The 21,383-nt window shown below is 36.7% G+C and overlaps 3 protein-coding genes across 3 annotated transcripts in view; 2 read left to right on the plus strand and 1 right to left on the minus strand.

Moving 5' to 3' along the window:
* The first annotated feature begins 361 nt into the window (after positions 1-361).
* LOC101311487 (putative callose synthase 8-like) lies at positions 362-16,258 on the plus strand. The gene is made up of 41 exons (XM_004301910.1): positions 362-581; positions 1,403-1,503; positions 2,045-2,166; positions 2,287-2,374; positions 2,519-2,632; positions 2,808-2,927; positions 3,100-3,192; positions 3,280-3,371; positions 3,580-3,706; positions 4,152-4,289; positions 4,374-4,450; positions 4,559-4,715; positions 5,170-5,295; positions 5,383-5,500; positions 6,556-6,884; positions 7,387-7,439; positions 7,529-7,589; positions 8,164-8,245; positions 8,353-8,402; positions 8,701-8,787; positions 8,875-9,006; positions 9,082-9,176; positions 9,265-9,349; positions 9,498-9,658; positions 9,832-9,955; positions 10,059-10,153; positions 10,232-10,379; positions 10,743-10,894; positions 11,622-11,728; positions 11,809-11,928; positions 12,024-12,092; positions 12,238-12,406; positions 12,498-12,612; positions 12,899-13,018; positions 13,092-13,207; positions 13,590-13,673; positions 14,003-14,115; positions 14,193-14,422; positions 14,766-15,614; positions 15,733-15,918; positions 15,994-16,258. Exons 1-41 carry the CDS (start codon positions 362-364, stop codon positions 16,222-16,224), a joined length of 5,856 nt encoding a protein of 1,951 aa, XP_004301958.1. The 3' UTR covers positions 16,225-16,258.
* Positions 16,259-16,921: 663 nt separating this feature from the next.
* LOC101311771 (pentatricopeptide repeat-containing protein At3g14580, mitochondrial-like) lies at positions 16,922-18,121 on the plus strand. The gene has a single exon (XM_004301911.1). It carries the CDS (start codon positions 16,922-16,924, stop codon positions 18,119-18,121), a length of 1,200 nt encoding a protein of 399 aa, XP_004301959.1.
* Positions 18,122-18,797: 676 nt separating this feature from the next.
* The window catches only part of LOC101312065 (C2 domain-containing protein At1g53590-like), a 4,489-nt gene continuing 1,903 nt past the window's right edge, over positions 18,798-21,383 (minus strand). Inside the window, exons 7-12 of the mRNA XM_004301912.1 lie at positions 21,236-21,277; positions 20,863-20,911; positions 20,348-20,440; positions 20,071-20,254; positions 19,706-19,829; positions 18,798-19,553 (exon numbers count right to left, since the gene is read on the minus strand). Coding sequence (XP_004301960.1) covers positions 18,798-19,553; positions 19,706-19,829; positions 20,071-20,254; positions 20,348-20,440; positions 20,863-20,911; positions 21,236-21,277 — 1,248 coding nt within the window. The remainder of the gene's footprint in view (positions 19,554-19,705; positions 19,830-20,070; positions 20,255-20,347; positions 20,441-20,862; positions 20,912-21,235; positions 21,278-21,383) is intronic.

The raw sequence follows: 21,383 nt of genomic DNA on the forward strand, positions 1-21,383 counted from the left end.
ACTCATTCCACACGTGTGGCCGTGTGGGTGACACTCGCGCGTTTGTTTCATAAAACCGAAACTCATAGAACTTCCCTCTTTCTCTCTCTTCTCACTCCCTTCTTCGGAGAAGGGAAGAACAGTAGTGAGCGCGGAAAAAGAGAAAGCAGAAACACTGAAACACACCCCCAAAAGCAAAAGCAATAAAGGATCACACACCTCTTTTCAATCAAAATATGAAAAGCAAAAAGCCAACCCAAGCCAAAGCTGACCGCATTAAGCAACTCATGGAGAAGATCCCACTTATATACTCTCAACCCAACTCACCTTCTCCCCTGTTCTCAGTCCCATCATTCTTCTTCTCTTTGAGCTCACAGTGGCAATGTCTGAGATTGTGGTTGCAGAACCCATCTATGATGGTGGAGCAGAGGAAAAAAGACCCATTACAAGGTATCTCACTATGGGAAGTGGGAGTGATCACAATCATGTTCCTGAGCCATTTGAGAGCGAGAGATTACCTGCCACTTTGGCCTCAAAAATCCAGAGCTTTCTTCGGGTTGCCAACTTGATCGAAAGCGAGGAGCCTCGGATTGCTTATCTATGTAAGTTGTTGGTTTCGTTTTGTTTTGTTGAATTTGGTTTGTATTACAAGGTTTTGAAGATGTGAATTTTTTGATTTCATTTGAATCTGTATAGTGTTGAGTAGGTAGTGTTGGAATTCTGAGGTAAAGGGTAGTATGGAAGTCATAGGAGAAACACAAGGTGAGTGACTAGAAGGACCTTTTAAAAAGGGTCATTGGGGGTTCTGTTGATTTAGTACTAGTTAGATAGAAAGTTGCTGGCTTTATTGTCAATGATAGGATGAAGTCTCAGGATTTGATAAAGTCATAAAACTTAGTGAATAGCCTGTTTAGCGATCACAATTTTGGTGCATTGGGGAGTAAGAAAGATGTGGCTTGGTTTATTTAAACAATTGGGGACGTTGTTTTGAATTTTGGAAGCAGTTTGCTGAAAAAATCCATGTCCATAGATGGGTGCAACTGTGCAAATATGTTTTCTTTGAACTGATCAACAGTTCTCTCTGAGAGCTGAGAAAGAAATTTGTAGGAAATTTGATTGTAACAACCAAAACCTGAAACTAAGGCCAGAAAATTTCCTGACAGGGGTAGTTGAGTTGTAAAACTTTATTCTTTTGGCTGTTAGAAATCTATAATTTAGGTTGCACATGGTCAGTTTATTTAATTACCTTACCTTCCACTTTAATTTGGAAGAGGAACTGCTTATCCCATATCTTTTCTCTGAATACACTCATGGAAGATATTAAATAGTTGTTTTCAAAGATGTAGACTCCATGCCCACAAGAATCTTGATTTAACATTGATGGATGGAGCAATAACATTGTCTGAGTGAACATTCTGGACAGGCCGCTTTCATGCCTTTGAAATAGCACATAACATGGACCGTCATTCGAATGGGCGGGGTGTTAGACAATTCAAAACTACCCTTCTGCAGCGACTTGAACAGGTGGTTATCCACATTGATTTGTACTACATGCAGCAGTAATATTAGGTCAAAATGGTAGTCAGAACCTTAGTAAACAGATATGCTGCACAGGTATTTTAGGTTAGTCTCAACTCTTAACAATGTAATTAAACCCAACATACAATTACAATGTTCACTACATGCTCGATTAAAGACAAAACTCTTTCTTAGCATGATACACTGTTTCTTTATCATTATCTGTGAGATAGCAGCTAATTGATTTGAGATGCCATCATATTATCTGCCCTGTATTACAAATCAATTGAAATAAATTCTTCTTAGCTAAGTAGTCAAACCGGGCTTATGTGTCCTCTCATTACTGTCATTACCTAGAGTTCTATGCTTTTACTGATCTTTCCCATCTTATATATCTTTCTGTTGGTTGGACTTATACTTCATGTTTCTTGTGTCTTTTAAGTTCTCCGACACTAATAGTATTTGTAATTAAAAAAGTTGATCTCTTCTTCTGATGTGGAATAATGATTCTTCCCAACTTTGAACTGTTGTTTCTAATGGGTTATAGGATGAAGAAACTACATTTAGGAAACGGAAGGAAAAGAGTGATATACGTGAGTTGAGACGTGTCTATCATGCTTACAAGGAGTACATCATAAAACATGAAGGAGCATTTAACACAGAAAATAGGTAAATACATCCATGCACATTTCTGTGTATATTGACATATCTTTCTTGGTTCTGATCGCCCGTAAAGTATTGATTAGAGTTTACTGTCAACATTAATTCCTGGGACTTTATCTGAATCAGTCACAGAGAGAAGTTGATAAATGCACGTATAATTGGTTCTGTGTTGTTCGAAGTCTTGAAGACAGTTTCAAATACAGCCGGTCCTCAGGTAACTTTCCTTCTTTGATTCAATGCATTCTTCATTTTCTCACGTAGTTTGTGATGATAAAGGTAATGGTTTTGTTTCTATTCTTTGAAATGTGTTTCTATACATGGCATTCTATTTTATCTTGCTTAATGTTTATATTTATAGGCCCTTGCTAATAGAGGTGGTATCCAGACAAAACCTAATGATCTCTTTGGCATATATAACATTCTACCACTTGATCAAGGAGGTGCTCAGCAAGCAATCATGCAGCTACCTGAGGTCTGGTGCTGAATTTCATTACAGTGCTATTTTTTTCCTTTTCCTTTTATTTTCTGCAACTTTCAAATCTAAATACTGATCAAGTGGTCATAGCAGTCTATACATGATAGTAAAGCAAGGTTATGAATTGTAAAATGGGGATTTCAATTCTAATTAATAAAATGAAATACTACAGATTAAGGCGGCAGTAGCAGCAATACGACACATTCGTGGCATACCTTCCAACGAAGATTTTCAGAAACATGGCAATTTCATTGATTTGTTTGATTTTCTTCAGTACTGCTTTGGATTTCAGGTAGTCTATTACAAATTTTGATTTTATTACGTCTTGCCTCCCCTGCTCCTTCTACTATAAATTATAGCTGTTATAGCATGTAGTAAATAGGCCAATTGGCGATGCAGTACATAGTTTACTTTTCTCTCTGTTCCTTACTTTCAGAATTGATTGATTTTATATCTTGTGTCAGGAAGGGAATGTAGCCAATCAGAGAGAGCATCTGCTTTTACTCCTTGCTAATATTCACAGACGGAAAACTCAGAAGCAGACATCTGTCTCAAAAGTGATTTTCTTTGGCGTTTATACATATTTGTTTAAGTATTATATTATTTCTACTTTTGTGTTGATACAATTTATCTTATAATATCAGTTAGGTGATGCTGCAGTGGATGAGTTAATGAGGAGATTTTTCAAAAATTATACAAATTGGTGCAAATTTTTGGGAAGGAAAAGTAACATCCGGTAAGATATTATGATCCGGATTCTGACCCAATGATTGCTATTTAATTCCTGTAGGACTCAGATCATTTACTTTAATATTGATTTGTCCATATGATTGTATGATACACTAGCTGTTTTTATTTTTATTTTTTCATTTGTTACCTCTTAAATCTTAGTACTTAAACTTGTATGAGTTTTGTCTTACCTCATTAAGTGATTTTCTGTTTAGGTTGCCTTATGTGAAACAAGAAGCCCAACAATATAAACTTCTATTTCTGGGGCTTTACCTTCTTATATGGGGGGAGGCTGCAAACTTGCGATTCATGCCAGAGTGTCTCTGTTATATTTTTCACCATGTAAGCTTACCATCGATTGCTATCTAGCATAATGCTGGTTGAATTTTTTTCTCATAGCTTCATATTGCCCTTTCAAAGTTTCAAACCCATATTAAAATTTAAATTTTGTTAAATCAAACAAGACCTATTTTCACTTGAATATATAAATGTGCGTACATGCTTCTTTGATCTGTTTGGTTTAGTTTGTACTGCCTTTTCAGATCTGGAGTTTTGTAATTCTTAAAATCTCTGACAGACTTTGGTGCATTGAACCTGTATTAATCTTATATTTCATGATTTACCTCATGGACTATGCACGATAATCATTAGTAAACATAATGCTTCTTTCATCTATGAACACATGAATTGCACAAGCTCCGTTTCATAGATTATGCATGAAATTTGTAAGCCGTTACTAATTGTTACTTTTTATTATATTTATCTGTTTACATATTTTCTTTTTAAGATGGCATATGAGCTACATGGCATGTTAACTGGTGCTGTTAGCTTGACAACATGGGAGAAGGTCATGCCGGCATATGGAGGGCAGTCTGAGTCTTTCCTTAACAATGTCGTTACCCCCATATATGGGGTTATAAGAGAGGTAATTTATGAGTTCAACCTATGCTTTCAGTTTAACCATTTTCTGTAGCTAATCTGTTATTCCTTCCTTCTAATGTAACTGAAGGAAGCCAAGAAAAGCAAAGGTGGGACAGCTGACCATTCCACGTGGAGAAATTATGATGATCTGAATGAGTATTTTTGGTTAGCATTCAACTCGAGTCATACATGTATAGATATGTATTGTGTCCTTTGATCCAAAGTTCTGCCTGCAATATGATCACTAAACTGAAATCTGCTATCTTTTGGCAGGTCTCCTGATTGTTTCGAAATCGGTTGGCCCATGCATCTAGACCATGATTTTTTTTGTATACATTCTCCAAAAAAGTCCAATGCTAAGAAAGCTTCAGCATCCACTGCTCCTGTAGAAGAAAGAAGGAAGGAAGACGGGGAGGAAGATGAAGTTGGGGTATGTTATCATATTACTGAATAGGCAGCTTCTTGCAGTTGATTATAAATTGCATTGTAAAAGGTCTTCTCCTACTTGAATAGCTTTCTAATGGCTATATGTAGTTGAAGAAACTAGAGCATGTTTTATTCAGAGCACTATTCTAGGCATTTATGTATGTGCCTGTATTTGTTTTTGCAGCACAATTTCATAACACAGTTTAGACTGCTTTTTATTATTATTATTATTATTATTTTTATTATCTGATACTATGTTGGGTCAGGAGTCAGTGGATTTGGGTAATACTTTTATCCTGATTTCATACTATTTGGAATTGGAATTGGAAAAAGAAAAAGACAAGCGGATCACCCCTCGATGAAACTGCTCTATTCTCTAATAGCTTAATTGATCCATATTTAATTTGTTTAACAATTCTTCTATGTCTCAATTTTTTTTATTTTTTTTTATGTAACAGGTTACTAAAGAAGAAGTCCGTGAACCCAAATGGTTGGGAAAAACGAATTTTGTAGAAGTACGTTCTTTTTGGCAGATTTTTAGAAGCTTTGACAGAATGTGGAGCTTTTTTATTGTTTCCCTTCAGGTAAACTTGAATTAATCTAACAGCTTGACCAATACTTCCTTTATGCTATGGTTTCCTTTGTTGCTTAAGTTTTACTTTTTCTTGTAGGCATTGATAATTATGGCATGCCATGAAGTGGAATCTCCACTTCAATTATTTGACAAAGTTATATTTGAGGATATCATGAGTATCTTCATTACGTCTGCATTCCTTAAATTCATACAAGGTACGATTAAAAAGTATTTTCTTTTAACTCTCAAAGTGTTGAATGCACCTTAAACATGACTCAAGCGGTCAAGCCTTATCATGTTTCTATGTAGTCTTGTTATGTTTTATCAACTTTTCACTTTCTTTTACTACAGCACAATATTTGTCAGTCTCTGTTTTTACTTTACAAGTTATTCTAGTGTATGTCGAGAACTTGAGATCCAATTCGAGTTCTATGCTGGGTTGATCTATTTTATTCAAGTGATTACACAGAACCTCATTTGTCACTGATTCTTTTGGGATATCATACCAGTATGATGTGCGCATGGGAAAATGATTTAAAAGCCAACCAATAATGCGTCCTAGGCTCAAAGGTTATTGAAATAATTGCCGGCAATGATCCTTAGGTCTCTAACCATGTCATTCAGGATTGTTGTTAATTGTAACATTAGTCATTATAGCTTGATGGCTGATGTGGTAACACATTTAGCCTAAATCAAACCTCCTTGTTAAGTCAATGTCAATGTAGCTTAAATGATTTTCTAATTGGTTCATCCAAGGTCTCTTGAAAGAAAATAATGTCTGTGTCCTGAACACATCCATGTATTGTATTGATAAGTAAATGCAATAACAGATTCTCTGTCATTTCTCTAAATTTTCTTTCCATAGGGATTTATGTGAGACATCGGCCAATACAAAGGAGTACCTTAATTTTCCTGTGTGTTTGCTGTTATGCAAGTTTGCGTGTCTGACATAGGTTGTGTATTTGGTCTATCTAATACTTCTGTGGTATCACCTTATCAGCCTGCACTGCGTCTTTTTACCACACATATAAAACTTGGTAGAATAATTCTTATAGCTCAAACATACACATGCTTTGTATCTTAGAAAAGATCATACTGTTGCCATGTATGGTATAGGTCAGAAGTAAACTGAGTATTTGTTTGTTTTTTTTTTTTTCTGTTTTTTTATGTTTCTTTATAACTGGCTAACATTTGCTTACTTGGAGTTTTGAGTGATTACCTCCTAATGAAATATATGATTATGATATCTGATTGAGGTCTGGGATTGCAGCAATACTCGACATTGCCTTTACATGGAAAGTGAGACAAACGCTGGACTTCTCTGCAAAAGTAAAGCATGTTATGAAGCTGGGTGTTGCAATGATATGGACTATAGTTCTTCCTGTATATTATGCTAATTCTAGAAGAAAATATACTTGTTATTCCACAACATATGGAAGCTGGCTTCAAGAATGGTGTTTCTCTTCCTTTATGGTTGCAGTTGCAATCTATTTGATGACTAATGCAGTTGAGATGGTGTTATTTTTGGTCCCTTCTGTTCGCAAATACATTGAGATCTCAAATTACCGTATATGCACCATTCTCTCTTGGTGGACACAGGTATGCTCATCATGTAGCTTGTCAGTATTTTAAATCTGTGATATTGTCTTTATTTTTTGTTGATTTTAAATCAGATCTTGCATAATGTTTTTTTTTTTTTTTTTTCAAACTGAATTTTCCAGTTTGGTAGAATAACTATTGCAGATGAAACTATGAACTTCAAGACAGCATCCAGTTTGCTTCTTTTGTTCCTGAACATGTCAAAGTTTTTGAGTTTTAAATAGTGGCATAGTCACTGATCAAAAGAAAGAAAAAGAACATTGGTATAGAGTATAGACTGCATAGTCAGAATTGTAGCGATAAATGCCTTTCAGAAGATATTGATGTATAGATAGAGGTAGTTCTATGCACACAGCATAACCAACAAAGAATGTTCTGGTTAGATACATACCACAAGCAATGTACTCTATTTATTGAGTTAATGAATAGATGCACCTCTCAGTTTGACTTTTGGTTTTGCATTTTATGGATATTAATTGGAACCTTTGATTTGATAATGTAGCCTAGGTTATATGTTGCGCGTGGAATGCAAGAAAGCCAGCTTTCAGTGTTGAAGTAAATACTACACCTATAATGAATTTTTCTTAGCTGACCTTGTTCTTTTATATATTGTTCCTTGATACATTTTTTCCCTTATTCCATAGGTATACATTGTTTTGGGTGCTTATACTGCTGAGCAAATTCTCTTTCAGCTACTTTTTTGAGGTTGGTGCTAACACTGTAGTGGATTAATCTTTCAAATTCTCCATCCAACACTCTATAGTGGCAAATGGTTTCAAAATTATGTTTTGAGGCTGAGTTTGCTGAAGAGTTTACAATCCTACATCTGGTTTTCTTAGCCTTTCCATAATAGTAAATAAGATATTGGCTTCTCCTCTCATTGTCAGTTGGATTGGGTTGAATGCTATAATTCGAACAATAGTATACTAAGTTACTAACATCACCATTCTTGTTGCATGCTGTATTGAATTTCCAGTTAATATGCAATATATGTAGACGTGAGCTAGACCTAAATCTAACCATTGTATTGGTATTTGAAAGATAAAAGGCATTTTGTTAGGAAAGCAATAAAGATAAGAGGAATATATGTTTAACTTACAGATGAAAAAAATGGTTTGTCTGTCCATTGATTGAAATGATGCTCAATTATTATGTTACTGTCTCACAATCTTGGAATTTGAAATAATTGCTTTCCTAGTTAGAGTATACTTGGATCATGATTAAAATTTGAATTTTTGATATACTTCATAAGTTAAAATGTTCAATTGAAAAACTGCAGATAAAACCCCTTATAGAACCAACAAAGCAGATCATGAAAATTGGTGTACAAATGTATGATTGGCATGAGCTTTTTCCAAAAGGTACTTACTGATGTTCTTTTTGTTGTTGTTTCTATGTATGATTGTAGGATCTGATTGCACCAATTGTATATACATATATATTCAAAAAAAAAAATGTTTTCTCGCAGTTAAGAATAATGCTGGTGCAATTGCTGCTATATGGGCTCCAATAATAGTTGTGAGTTTCTCAGTTCCTCTGAATTATCTAAAGCATTTCCTTTTCATGTTGAACTTTCTGGATTTTCAGATTGATAGAAGTGAATTTTAATGGTTTTATGGCTTGTTAACATCATATTAACTAACCTCCATCCCAAGCTGAGGTCAATTACAAATATCATTCACTGAGAACTAAAAATGAAGCTGATATTATTTATGCTGCAACACAATTCTATGAGCTGCTCTACTTTAAGCTTTTTACTCGTTGATAAGGCGATCGTGACTTCGTATGTACTTAACCCATTTTATTTATTTATTAGGTGTACTTTATGGACACTCAGATATGGTATTCTGTTTTTTGCACAATTTTTGGTGGAGTCTATGGCATTTTGCATCACCTTGGTGAGGTAAGCTAGCTATACCTCTTTTGTTCTTCTTTTTGTTCCCTTGGAAAGCATTTCTGCTTTCTGTCTTACACCTCTGTTCCATTATAGATTCGGACGTTAGGAATGTTGAGGAGTAGATTTCACACCTTGCCTTCCGCATTCAATATTTCTCTTATTCCACCCTCATCAAGAAATGACGGAAGGAGAAAAATAGGTTTCTTTTACAATACATTCAGAAAGGTATGAGGTTTTAGTTTATCTGAAATTGAATTTCGTGAAGAATCTTGTGCTAAATGTCAGAGCCTATCTTTCCAGGTCTCAAAGAGTGAAAAAAATGGTCTTGCCAAGTTTGTCTTGGTTTGGAACCAAATTATCAATAGTTTTCGATTGGAGGACTTGATAAACAACAGGTGTTTTTCTTTCTTGCACATACTTACTCATTCTTCTCTCCCACAAAATGTCAAAGAAAAATCCTTACATAATTTTGCTACTAAATAGGGAGCTGGATTTAATGACAATGCCAATGTCATCAGAATTGTTTTCCGGCATAGTTCGTTGGCCTGTTTTTCTTCTTGCAAATAAGGTATCTTCCATATTCAAAATTCTTCAATCATTGTTCTTTTCTGGTTCTCCTATCTAAATATATCTCCTTCCAGACCAATTATGTGTAGGCGTGTGTGTGTGTGTGTGTCTATATATAAAATTATAAAATATGTCTCCTATACATCTAGTTTTCAACAGCCCTCAGTATTGCAAAGGATTTTGTGGGGAGGGATGAAAGTCTTATCAGAAAACTTAAAAAAGATGAGTACATGTACTGTGCTGTGAAGGAGTGCTATGAATCGTTGAAGTATGTCCTTGAAATCCTTATTATTGGGGATCTTGAAAAGAGGTAACATTGACAACTCACTTCCTTTTCTTTTTCTTGTAGGAAAATATAGTTATGGACATTGTATTTAATTATTTATACCCACTTCTAATTTATATCATCATTCGCTCAGAAAAATACAAACAGAAAAGGTTATGGTCTTGTAATATATATACTTTTTGTGGATTGTTTAACAGGATTGTATCTGCCATACTGACTGAAATTGAAAAAAGCATCGCAAAATCAAGTCTTCTTGAGGACTTTCGGATGATTAAAGTTCCGGATCTTCTTGCTAAATGTATTGAGCTAATTGAACTTTTGGTAAGGTGTCCATTTCCTGCAAAGTCATTATACTACAGTTGATCATATAGTTTTCAAAATTATGTATTCTAAGGTTCCTCATTTCTTGTTGAAATGTTGTTAGGTTGAGGGAAATGAAGACCATCATGGTAAAGTTGCGAAAGTTCTCCAAGACATATTTGAGCTTGTAACCAATGATATGATGACTAGTGGCTTTAGGTAGGTGTATTCAGACTCTTTACCATCTGCTGATCAATTCATGCAGTGTACATCATAGCTGTTCACGTAATCATGCAGGATATTAGAGTTGCTGGATTCATCCCAACAGACCGAAACAGATTCTGCTTATTTTTCTGGAAATATTGAATCCCCATTATTTGGATCTGCTGGTGGCAGGAATTCTATCCATTTCCCTTTGCCAGACAGTGCTGCTCTAAATGAGCAGGTGATTTTCCATAAGCTCCTTTTCTTTCCTGTTTATCAAGTCTTTCTACCATTCTCTCTGTTATGTTTCGTTCACTTACCATAGTTCACAAAAACTTAAGCTGTTGAAACTATAAGAATCTGTTTAGTTCAAAACTCCTGTAGTTTTGAGGTTTGATCGTTAACGTCCCTGCTATATTTTGCGTGCAACATGACTTCCACATTTGATTTAAAAATTCAAATTCCATGGGAAACATTGCCTACATATATATAAAGTACATGTACAATTATATTACATTAAATTACATACCAAACAAAAGGAATAGATCTCTACTGTTGCCTGTAAGCATCTTGTGAAAAATAATTGACATGATTTAAATTGTAGATCAAGCGCTTTCTTCTGTTGCTTACTGTCCAAGATACAGCAATGGACATTCCAAGTAACTTAGAGGCTCGGAGACGCATATCATTCTTTGCCACTTCTCTCTTTATGAATATGCCAGGTGCACCCAAAGTGGCCAATATGGTGCCATTCAGGTCTAGTTTCTTCTCTCGAGTATTATGTTCTTGTTTGAATTTCTATTTTTTTCTTCTTTCCTTCAGCCACGTATTTAGTTCATCCAATTAAATTTATGGTTGCTGAAATCAGTAGACAACTTTGATGCCGTAAAAGTTGTCAATGTTAAAGAAGGTTGAAGGTAGAAGAAATGACTGAAATTTATCTTGCTCAACTGCTTTTACGTGGAGTTGGTGTCCAAATTCTACTTGAAAATAAAAGCTGTTGCATTTGAGCATCCATGTTGTTGGTGTGCTTCTTTTGCTAAAGCTTTTCATTAAAATAGCACCAGATCCTTGTTTTATTATGAAGTATTAGCTACAATCTTGACAATTTTTCCCTGGTAATTTACTTCATGGTGGCACAAACAAGGAGGTGTTTGTTTGTGGTTTTCTCCGTTTGTGTACCTTCTGATGTAAATTATTCTTTTATATGTAATTCGTTTTAGTTGAATGAATATAATCTCATCAGAAAAAAAAAAAAACTGATCTATATTGTTTGCATTGATTTTTTCATTACATTAGATTCATTACGTAGTAATTAGTGGTGGCATTTGCATTAAGAAGAAATTGGAGCTGAACCACAATCATATTGATTATAAATCTTCTACACTAAATGTTTTGAAGCTATGGTTCATGTTGATCTTCTCATATAGAGGCAACTGCATTTTCATGATTTGCATCTGATAGAACAACTTTCTTGGTGCAGTGTTATGACACCACACTACCTGGAGGATATTAATTTTTCAAAGGAGGAGCTTCATTCAAGCCAACGGGAGGTTTCTATCATCTTTTACATGCAAAAGATATTTCCAGGTTAATATAATATTACATAGTGGTGTTGTAGGCTATCTGTCTGTGATTATTTCTTGGACACTGACTCTTATTTTTCTTAGATGAGTGGAAAAACTTCCTGGAGCGCATGGGTTATGAAAATTTGGATGAACTGGAGAGGGACAAACAGGAAGAGCTTAGAAATTGGGCTTCTTTCCGGGGCCAAACACTAAGCAGAACAGGTGATTCATAACATTTGATATTAGTATGAACACTAAACACCACAGATCAGTTTGTCATTTGAGTGACCTCCAGTATGTTTTTATGGTTCTAACAGTCAGAGGAATGATGTATTATAGAGAAGCCCTAAAACTGCAAGCATTTCTAGACATGGCTGAAGATGAAGGTTTGCAATCTGGAAAATTTAAGTTATTAGTATTTGTTGATTTTTCATTAAATTAGTGTGTCCTCAATGATGACTAACAACTTAACTGAAATTTTAATCAAATTTTCAGAAACATCTATCTAAGTGGCTGAATCTGTTTGTGCAGATATTCTTGAAGGTTATGATGCTGTTGAAAGTAGAAATCATCCACTATCTGCTCAGCTAGATGCATTAGCAGACATGAAATTCACATATGTTGTTACTTGTCAATTGTTTGGATCACAAAAAGCTGCTGGAGACCCACATGCACAGGACCTAATTGACTTGATGAATAGGTAACTTCTACCAAGAAAGGAAAGAATTATTGCAGAAGTAAACAAGTTTTAAGTAAAACTATGAAGTCTTATAATTATTCATTGCTTGAAGATACCCATCTCTCCGTGTCGCTTATGTCGAGGAGAAAGAAGAGATAGTGGACAACAAGCCTCACAAAGTTTATTCTTCTGTCTTGGTTAAAGCTATCCCTGATTTTGGTGATCAGGTAATGTTATTGAATCATGTTACAAAATTGGGAATTACGTACTATTGAGTAATGACTCATGTGAGACAGCTTAGGTGCAGTATCGTTTTGTGATATCATTAACCTCTGACAAAGCTGCTAAGCTTTAATGTCGCATCGAGAAATTAGTAAATAATTGGGATTTGATAGTATTTTTTTATGTATATGAAATGCTAACGTAAATCCTCTCATCCTCTTTTGTAATCAAGTACTTTTGTAATCAATTATGCATCTCAGAACTTACACGATCTATCATTGTCCTTCATAGGAAATATATCGCATAAAGCTTCCTGGTCCACCAACTATTGGAGAAGGGAAGCCCGAAAACCAAAACCATGGAATAATCTTCACTCGTGGCGAAGCTCTTCAAACCATTGATATGAACCAAGTGAGCCTCTTGTCCAGTTTCATAAGATTTAGTCATTTTCATGTTCGTTGCTCTAAAGTAAGTGGCTTTATAGGACAGTTATTTGGAAGAGGCATTCAAGATGAGAAATCTTTTGCAAGAATTTCTTCAGAACCAAGGACGCCGACCTCCTATACTACTTGGTTTGAGGGAACACATATTTACAGGAAGGTTAGATCCGATCCTATAATCCCTAAAACTGAGATTTGCAAATCATGTGAGATGCTTGCACAGAGTGCATTATGATTCAAAATTTAAGAACCACAAAAACCACAATGAGAAGTAAGTTAGAAATATGTCTTGGATGAATGATTCTAATGCTTTCCTCATAGACCTGAAATGTTCTTAACTCATAGCAATTCCTCCGCCCCTTTAGTAACTTTTGTCTAGACCTGTTTACATGGCCAAACATTTACTAAAACTGTAGTATTTGTCTGAAGTTGACTTAATGCAAACTTTAACTATATAGTTAGCATGTTAGTATTTCATGTAAATTATTTGCAGGGATTCTGTAAGTGTATCATGGTTCCTTATATTTTCTTGCACACTGCAGTGTATCTTCTCTTGCATGGTTCATGTCTTATCAAGAGACCAGCTTTGTCACCATTGGTCAAAGGCTTCTTGCCAATCCTCTCAGGTAATAGACGCCTGTGTGCTGAGATCATTTTTTAATTGCATCAAGTTATTGCTTATGAATGAACACAAGTCTTGATGCTATGTTTTTGAAATTTTAGCTTCATATGTTTTACTTCCCTAGACCCTAGTCAACAATATAGGGACCAAGTTCAAGTTTGTCTTGGTAACTCCTGCTAGTTGTTTGCTTTTGGGTGCATTAGTTGGGTGTTGATGAACCATCTTGGTACTTATTATGTTATTTCAGTCATTCAACAATGTTTTGTTATCCAACTTATTTGTATGTGCGTCTATGGACATTCTTATAACTACAATACTATTCTTAATGCACAGGGTAAGATTCCACTATGGACATCCAGATGTATTTGACAGGTTATTCCACATCACAAGAGGTGGAATAAGCAAAGCATCAAAAACTATTAACCTGAGTGAGGATGTGTTTGCGGGTAATCTTTACTGACGTTCAAAACCATATAGTTATCTTGTTATTTTATTCAAACTGCTTACATCAAATACCATGTAGGATACAACTCTACCTTACGACGAGGATGGATCACGTATCATGAATACATGCAAGTTGGCAAGGGTCGTGATGTAGGTCTAAACCAGATCTCAAAATTTGAAGCCAAGGTTGCTAATGGAAACAGTGAACAAACTATAAGCCGTGATATATTCCGCCTTGGACGTCAGTTTGATTTCTTCAGGATGCTGTCTTGTTATTTCACAACCATTGGGTTTTACTTTAGCAGCCTGGTAATTTCATAAATTTCTTCTTGCTACTAAGATAAAGTTATCTAGTTTTATGCATAATGTCGTAGCAATCATTGAAAATGATCTTTACAAATTGGGAGCTGTTGAATTCTAGTCAATCAATGCAAAATACCCATCATATTCAATGTCAATCTGTATTTCTAAATTTAGTAATCAGTACATACTTTACATTTATGGTAGATATTTTCTAATCTAATTGTCACAAATTGCTTCTTATGATGATATGCCTTCAGTGCTTTGCTGTTACCTCTATATGAATATAATATTTGGCATAGAACCACCATTGGCTGTGATTTAATCTAAACTCTGCCATAAAACTTCTCAGATATCAGTTATTGGAATCTATGTGTTCCTTTATGGACAGCTATACCTTGTCCTCAGTGGCTTGGAGAAAGCGCTTGTAATTGAAGCTAGACTGCAGAACATACAATCCTTGGAAACAGCTCTTGCCTCCCAGTCATTTATACAGCTTGGGCTATTAACAGGAATGCCAATGGTGATGGAAATTGGACTTGAGAAAGGATTCCTTAATGCACTAAAAGATTTTGTCCTCATGCAACTGCAGCTGGCTTCTGTTTTTTTCACATTCTCCTTTGGAACAAAAATCCATTATTACGGCCGAACAATTATGCATGGTGGTGCTAAATACAGACCCACTGGGCGTAAGGTCGTTGTGTTTCACACTAGCTTCACTGAAAACTACAGGTTGTATTCAAGAAGCCACTTTGTCAAAGGATTTGAGTTATTGCTCTTGTTGATTGTTTATGACTTGTTTAGGCGGTCCTATGAGAGCAGTATGGCGTATGTATTAATCACTTATTCGATTTGGTTCATGTCAATCACTTGGTTGTTTGCTCCATTTCTTTTTAATCCATCTGGATTCAGTTGGGACAAGATAGTAGATGACTGGAAAGACTGGAATAAGTGGATCAGGCAGCAGGGTGGTATTGGAGTTCAACAAGAAAAAAGTTGGCAGTCTTGGTGGATAGATGAGCAGGACCATCTTCGTCATTCTGGGATGACTTCTAGGTTGTTTGAAATACTCCTATCTGTTCGGTTTTTCCTGTATCAGTATGGTCTGGTCTACCACCTTGACATTTCCCAGAATAGCACGAATTTTCTGGTTTATTTGCTTTCATGGATTGTGATCCTCGTTGTATTCTTGTTAGTAAAGGTAAACCTCACCGTCCTTATCTTCTATTAGAAACTATTCTCATATCTGATCTACAATTATGGAGAAGAAATCTGTCTTATTATTTCTCTAATTATATACTTGACTTCACTCTATGCAGGCAGTGAACCTCGGAAGGCAACAGTTCAGTGCTAGATATCACCTCGTGTTTAGGCTATTCAAAGCAACCCTCTTCTTGGGTGTTCTTTCCATCATCATATCTCTCTCTCTTGTGTGTCATCTATCTTGGAGGGACTTAGTTGTCTGCTGCCTAGCATTTTTGCCAACAGGATGGGGTTTGATATTGGTAAGTTTATATGACTCTTTGTCTTTGACATTGCGTTTCTTTCCTACTTTCCACTAATTTACTTTGTTCGTTCAGTTTGCACAAGCTGTGAGGCCCCTGATAGAGAATACTGGATTGTGGGAATTCACCCGAGTACTTGCTAAAACATATGACTACGGAATGGGGGTTGTTCTGTTTGCACCTATTGCCGTCTTGGCATGGCTTCCGATTATATCAGCATTCCAGACTCGTTTCCTGTTCAACGAGGCCTTCAATAGACACTTGCAGATCCAACCAATTCTTCAGGGGAAGAAGAAGAACAGATAGGTCATATTTTATTGATGATTTCATAGTACATAATGTACAGTCATTATATTTACGATTCTTTAGACTAGAAATGCTACATCTGTACAGAAACAGGATCACATTATTAATGGATACAAATACAACTTGTCATTTGCCAACAATAGGAAGTAGCCTATGACATAGTTTGGTCAATAACTAGCATAAGCAAGCAAGAACAATGCAGCACTATGAATCTAAAATATTACTTGGACCATCTTTTAGTAACGAATTACAAGTATATAAGGGTAACTGTCTGTCAAGTCGAAGTATTTGAGAATCACACAAAAGAAAGTACATTGAGAAATTCAAACACTTGGAATCTAAACTTTTTCTTGGCATAACTTTGTTGAATGTATTTTTAACTTAACACCGAACACTATGCATGGCGTTTCGTATTAACCTAAAAATAGTGATCCTTGAGGAAAATATGAACTTTAGGGACAACCATACCATATAAGTTACGTCTTCAGCCTTCTATTTCGATCAGCCGAGAATAAGAGTTGGTCGAGATTTTGTTTTATAATTTTTTTTTATTAGACAAACAACTCAAATATCCTTGTATAAAACCACACTCCCCCCATTTGAAACTCCCTGCGAGGTTTGAACTGTTTGAACTTTTGAAGAACACTGCAAAGGGTTTTGGCCTAAAACCCTCTCTTTCCTTTCTCACAAGACAAACATGATTTACCGCTCTACCAAAGTACTCAAACTCACCCATCCAGTCCTCCAATCCCTAACCCAATACTCCACCTTAAATCAAAACCCACCTTCCTCCTCCTCCTCCTCTCCCCAAATCCCCAAAAAGCTCCACCACAAAGACTGGCTCTCCCCAACCGAAGTCCTCCAAGTCTTCACATCCCTCCAAGACCCCACCTCACTCCTCCCCGCCCTCCACCACTACTCCACCCGCAAAGACTACAAACCCACCGAAGCCCTCTACACTCTAATCATCAACAAGCTCTCCCAAGCCCATCTCTTCGAGGCAATCGACAATGTCATGAACAGAATCAAATCCGAGAGGAAATGCCGGCTGTCGGATGACTTCTTCCGCGGCGTCATCAAGAACTACGGCAATGTGGGTGGCTACATAAACAAGGCAATGCAGACGCTTTTCGACATGCCCGGCGGTTTCGGGTGCTGGCCGTCTGTCAAGACATTCAACCTTGTCCTGCATATTCTGGTTTCGACGAAGATGTTTGATGTTGTTCATGAGGTTTACTTGATGTCGGCCAAGTTGGGTGTTGAGGTTGATGCGTGTAGTTTGAATATAATTGTCAAGGGGCTGTGTGAAAGTGGGAAGGTTGATGGTGCACTCCAGGTGCTCGACGAATTTCCCCACCAGAAATGCGAGCCGAATGCGCTGACGTTTTCGACGCTGATGCATGGGCTCTGTGTGATTGGGAAGGTGGATGAGGCTTTCGGGTTGCTGAGGAGAATGGAAAATGAAGGTATTGATCCGGATTCGGTTACGTTTAACATCTTGATAGCAGGGCTGAGGAGACAGAAGAGATATGATGAGGGCATTGAGCTTTTGGAGCAAATGAAGCTCAAGGGTTGCGCGCCGAATCCGGCTTCTTATCAGGAGGTTTTGTATTGTTTGCTTGATGCGCAGAGGTTTGTTGAGGCAAAAGAGTTCATGATTCGGATGGTTTCAAAGCGTGTTGGTCCGAGTTTCGTGTCATACAAGCAACTGATTCAGGGGTTGTGTAAGGAGAATAAGGTGGAGGAGCTGGACTGGGTTTTGAGGCAGATGACGCGGCAAGGGTTTGTGCCGAAGATGGGTATGTGGAGGCAGATTATCAGAAGTGTGTTTCCGGAAAAGAGCAACAACCATCATTGTGTTTCTTGTGAAGAAACTATAGATGAGTTGATCACTTGAAATGGATCATTCTGTATTTATGGCCTTAAACTTTGTTACACAAAGCCTGCTGGCTTGAGATTCAGCAATTACAAAAGGAAAGCTGTAGATCGAGTCATATGATAAACATGACGGTGGACTACAAATGCTCCCATAAATAAATGAGGTAGAATTATAGGAAGTTCGACTGGTATGTCATTTAACTATAACGAAACCGGAACTACATAGATATCAGGTGATATGACCATTCCGATACGCTTGATCTTTTTGGTCACCGATGAAGCTTGAAAATGAATGCTTAATGCTTTGTGATTTTGTTGCATATACAGCTGACATAACAGTAATGAGTAATGGACATACAGAATGATATGGCTCTGATCACCATGGTATCCTACAATCTCTTTCAGCTTGAAAATGAATGTTTTTGTTAGTAAGGTGTGCATATTTACCTGAACTTGCTACTTTTGTTCTCCGAAACAGTGGCATTGGAATTACATAACAGAATCACCTCACAAGAGGTAGAGGATGGCTATCTATGGAAAGTGAAAACAAGAGAACTCTACACATAAAGGTTGCCTTGTCAACTGCACAATTTAGCAAACCCTGAACATGAGAGCTGAACAAGGATGCAAATGTGAAAACTGGCTGAGCAACATGCTCCTTCACATTAATGCATCAGTGCTGGAAACAACTGGTATCATTTTAACTGTTTTGGAGGAGTGTCATCCTCATCAGAAGAGTTAAATTCTTCTGAAGTTTTGCTTGCCCTCCCATTGTAAGTATCACTTTGACACTTCCTAAAATCTCGAGATTTTTTTGCTGGTTTAAGGAAACTAATTGCCTTGTCTAAAGCCTTGCCCTTTCCCTCTGAAACACTCCCTCCAGTAGTGACAACTCCTTCCTTCAAACCCTTACCCTCCTGATGGTTGGAAAGTTCATCCTCCACAATAAATCTCACTGCAATATCTTTTTCACTAATTTCCTGAAGATTAGCATGTCCAGATGAAGCAGTCTCTTTAAAGCTGCTTGAACCACTGTCCTTTTTGGAATTCTTGTGGAATACCGAACGGATCTTGTTTAGACCCTTCCGAACTGTTTTCATCTTGCCTTTCTCCTCGTGATTCTTTTCAGTGCCACTGTCCTCATCATTATTTGGGGAGACTGAGGTTACCGAACTATGGCCACCTGTATCATTTTGAATCTCATTTTCAAGGAGCCGACTCCTTCCTTTTCTACTCTCCCATGTTTGTGAAACTTCAGGTCCTGGGTGATGGACCCATATACCAGTCTCTCTTAGCCCATCAACATCAATCGGCTCAAAGTTATCTGCCACCTTCTCAAACTTTTCTGATGATGCAGATGAGAAAGAACTTTTATTACTAATGTCATTGGCAAACCTTTTTCTTTCATCTTCCACATTTGGTGTTTCCTGAACATCTGGATTATCATCCCCCTGCATATAGGTAACACGCTCAATTCCAAGACAGAGTACAGAATGACCAGCTTGTGGTTAAATTCTTATTTAACCACAAACTAGACCTATGAATGCTTTTGATTCTATTACCCTATTAGTATAGCATAAAGTTGAGAGGAAGTCCAAAGTACCTTGGGACTATCTTCAAGCACAGTAACTGCAAGATGGAGCCTTCCTGTCTTAATATTCTGAAGAGGCAACCAGATGTCATGCCTCTGGCTATCCCTATACTCACCAATGTTAATGGAGCAAAATCTGGATACAGAAAGGTAGGTTAGACCAGCAACCAAGACCGACTTGGGAAACAACTTAGTCGAAGTGATAATTCTCTAAAAAAATGATCACTCAAGACTCAACAGAATCATTTGAAAAGCTTTGTAGTCACAGCACCTAAATCTACAGCCTTCCCTGTTTTCTAGTGTCCATAAGTCATTCAAATCATTGACTTCTGAATGATGATCAATTAAATAACCTCTAAGTAAGTTCAGGAACAAACCCAAGGCAATCATCAGCAAACCGGTCCTTGTCACGAACTTCAAAAGATAGCACACTAGCTGAATCCCATGTTATAATGGGGATCTTGAACTCTTCTTGCCATTTTGGAGCCACTGTTTTCTTTTGTACTTTAGTCCTAAACCGGTAAAGGCCCAAATGACCCTTGACATAAGGGTCAGATAATCCTGACAATTATATTGAAATGAATAATTTGAGGTTTAGAACAGATTATTCTGTGGAAATCCAAAGAGCCTACTGTATTTATATAAACAACTAACCATTTAGATCTGCAGCTTTAATGTCAGATGCTTCAATGACTTCCACTCTGACATGTCCAAGAGGGTCCTTCTCATTCACAGAGAACCAACTCTCTGTCAGTCAAATGAAAGCCGAATCATTTAGAGACTACACACCGAGAAAGGGCGGAGAGAGGGAAGAAGAGTGATGATTGAAGTATTAGAAAAACAAAAAAAAAATCCTCAAAAAGGGATCGGAAGAGCTATTATCTGGTATGCAAGTAACATGCAAATTATTCTTCACTCAAAAATGAAATTATGGAGAATTAAGCTGTTATGACATTTATCTGAAGTAACTCAAAAATGTCTCATGCTCCAGCCTCTGGGTTTGTGTATTAGGTTGATACTGACATGTATCTTGATATCACTGATTTAAATAGGAGTTTCAGAATGGGGAATATAATGAACACACTTAGAAGTTGCTGCAACAATACACTGGGTTTAGACATTCTAAAATATTATAGGAGGCATATTGTGAATTATTGTTCTCCTGTTACCTTGCTGCGGTGAGACGAATTTCTCCATGTCAACAACCAGCATATTGGGCTGCAAGAATATTGATAGTTATATTTAGAAGACTACCAATAGTGTAGATGAAATATGAACTGCATCAACCAAAAAAACCCCATCGTTTGCTCATTCTCTAAGAAATCATATGAATTAGATTTTATACATTTTACTGCTTTGCCAGAAACTTAACGTAACTTCATATAATGAACAGAGAACTGAACAGACTAATGTCTCTGAATAAGTAAAGAAAGGCATCCCAAGTCATTCATTCAAAACCAGGTGACATACAAAGGAAGCGTACAGAACTTCCATTAGACAATAAAGAATTTATGTAAAGGAGTCGAAGTACAAAAGTCATACCTCAACAAGTGTCTGCTCAAAGGCAATCGAAAGAAGCTTTTCCTGTGAGAAAGACCAAACAAAAGAGCAAGTCAGAGAGAGAGAGAGAGAGAGAGAGAGAGAGAGAGAGAGAGAGAGAGAGAGAGAGAGAGAGTAGAGAGAGAGTAGA

Source organism: Fragaria vesca, linkage group LG5 (genome assembly GCF_000184155.1).
Source record: "Fragaria vesca subsp. vesca linkage group LG5, FraVesHawaii_1.0, whole genome shotgun sequence".
NCBI lineage: Eukaryota > Viridiplantae > Streptophyta > Magnoliopsida > Rosales > Rosaceae > Fragaria > Fragaria vesca.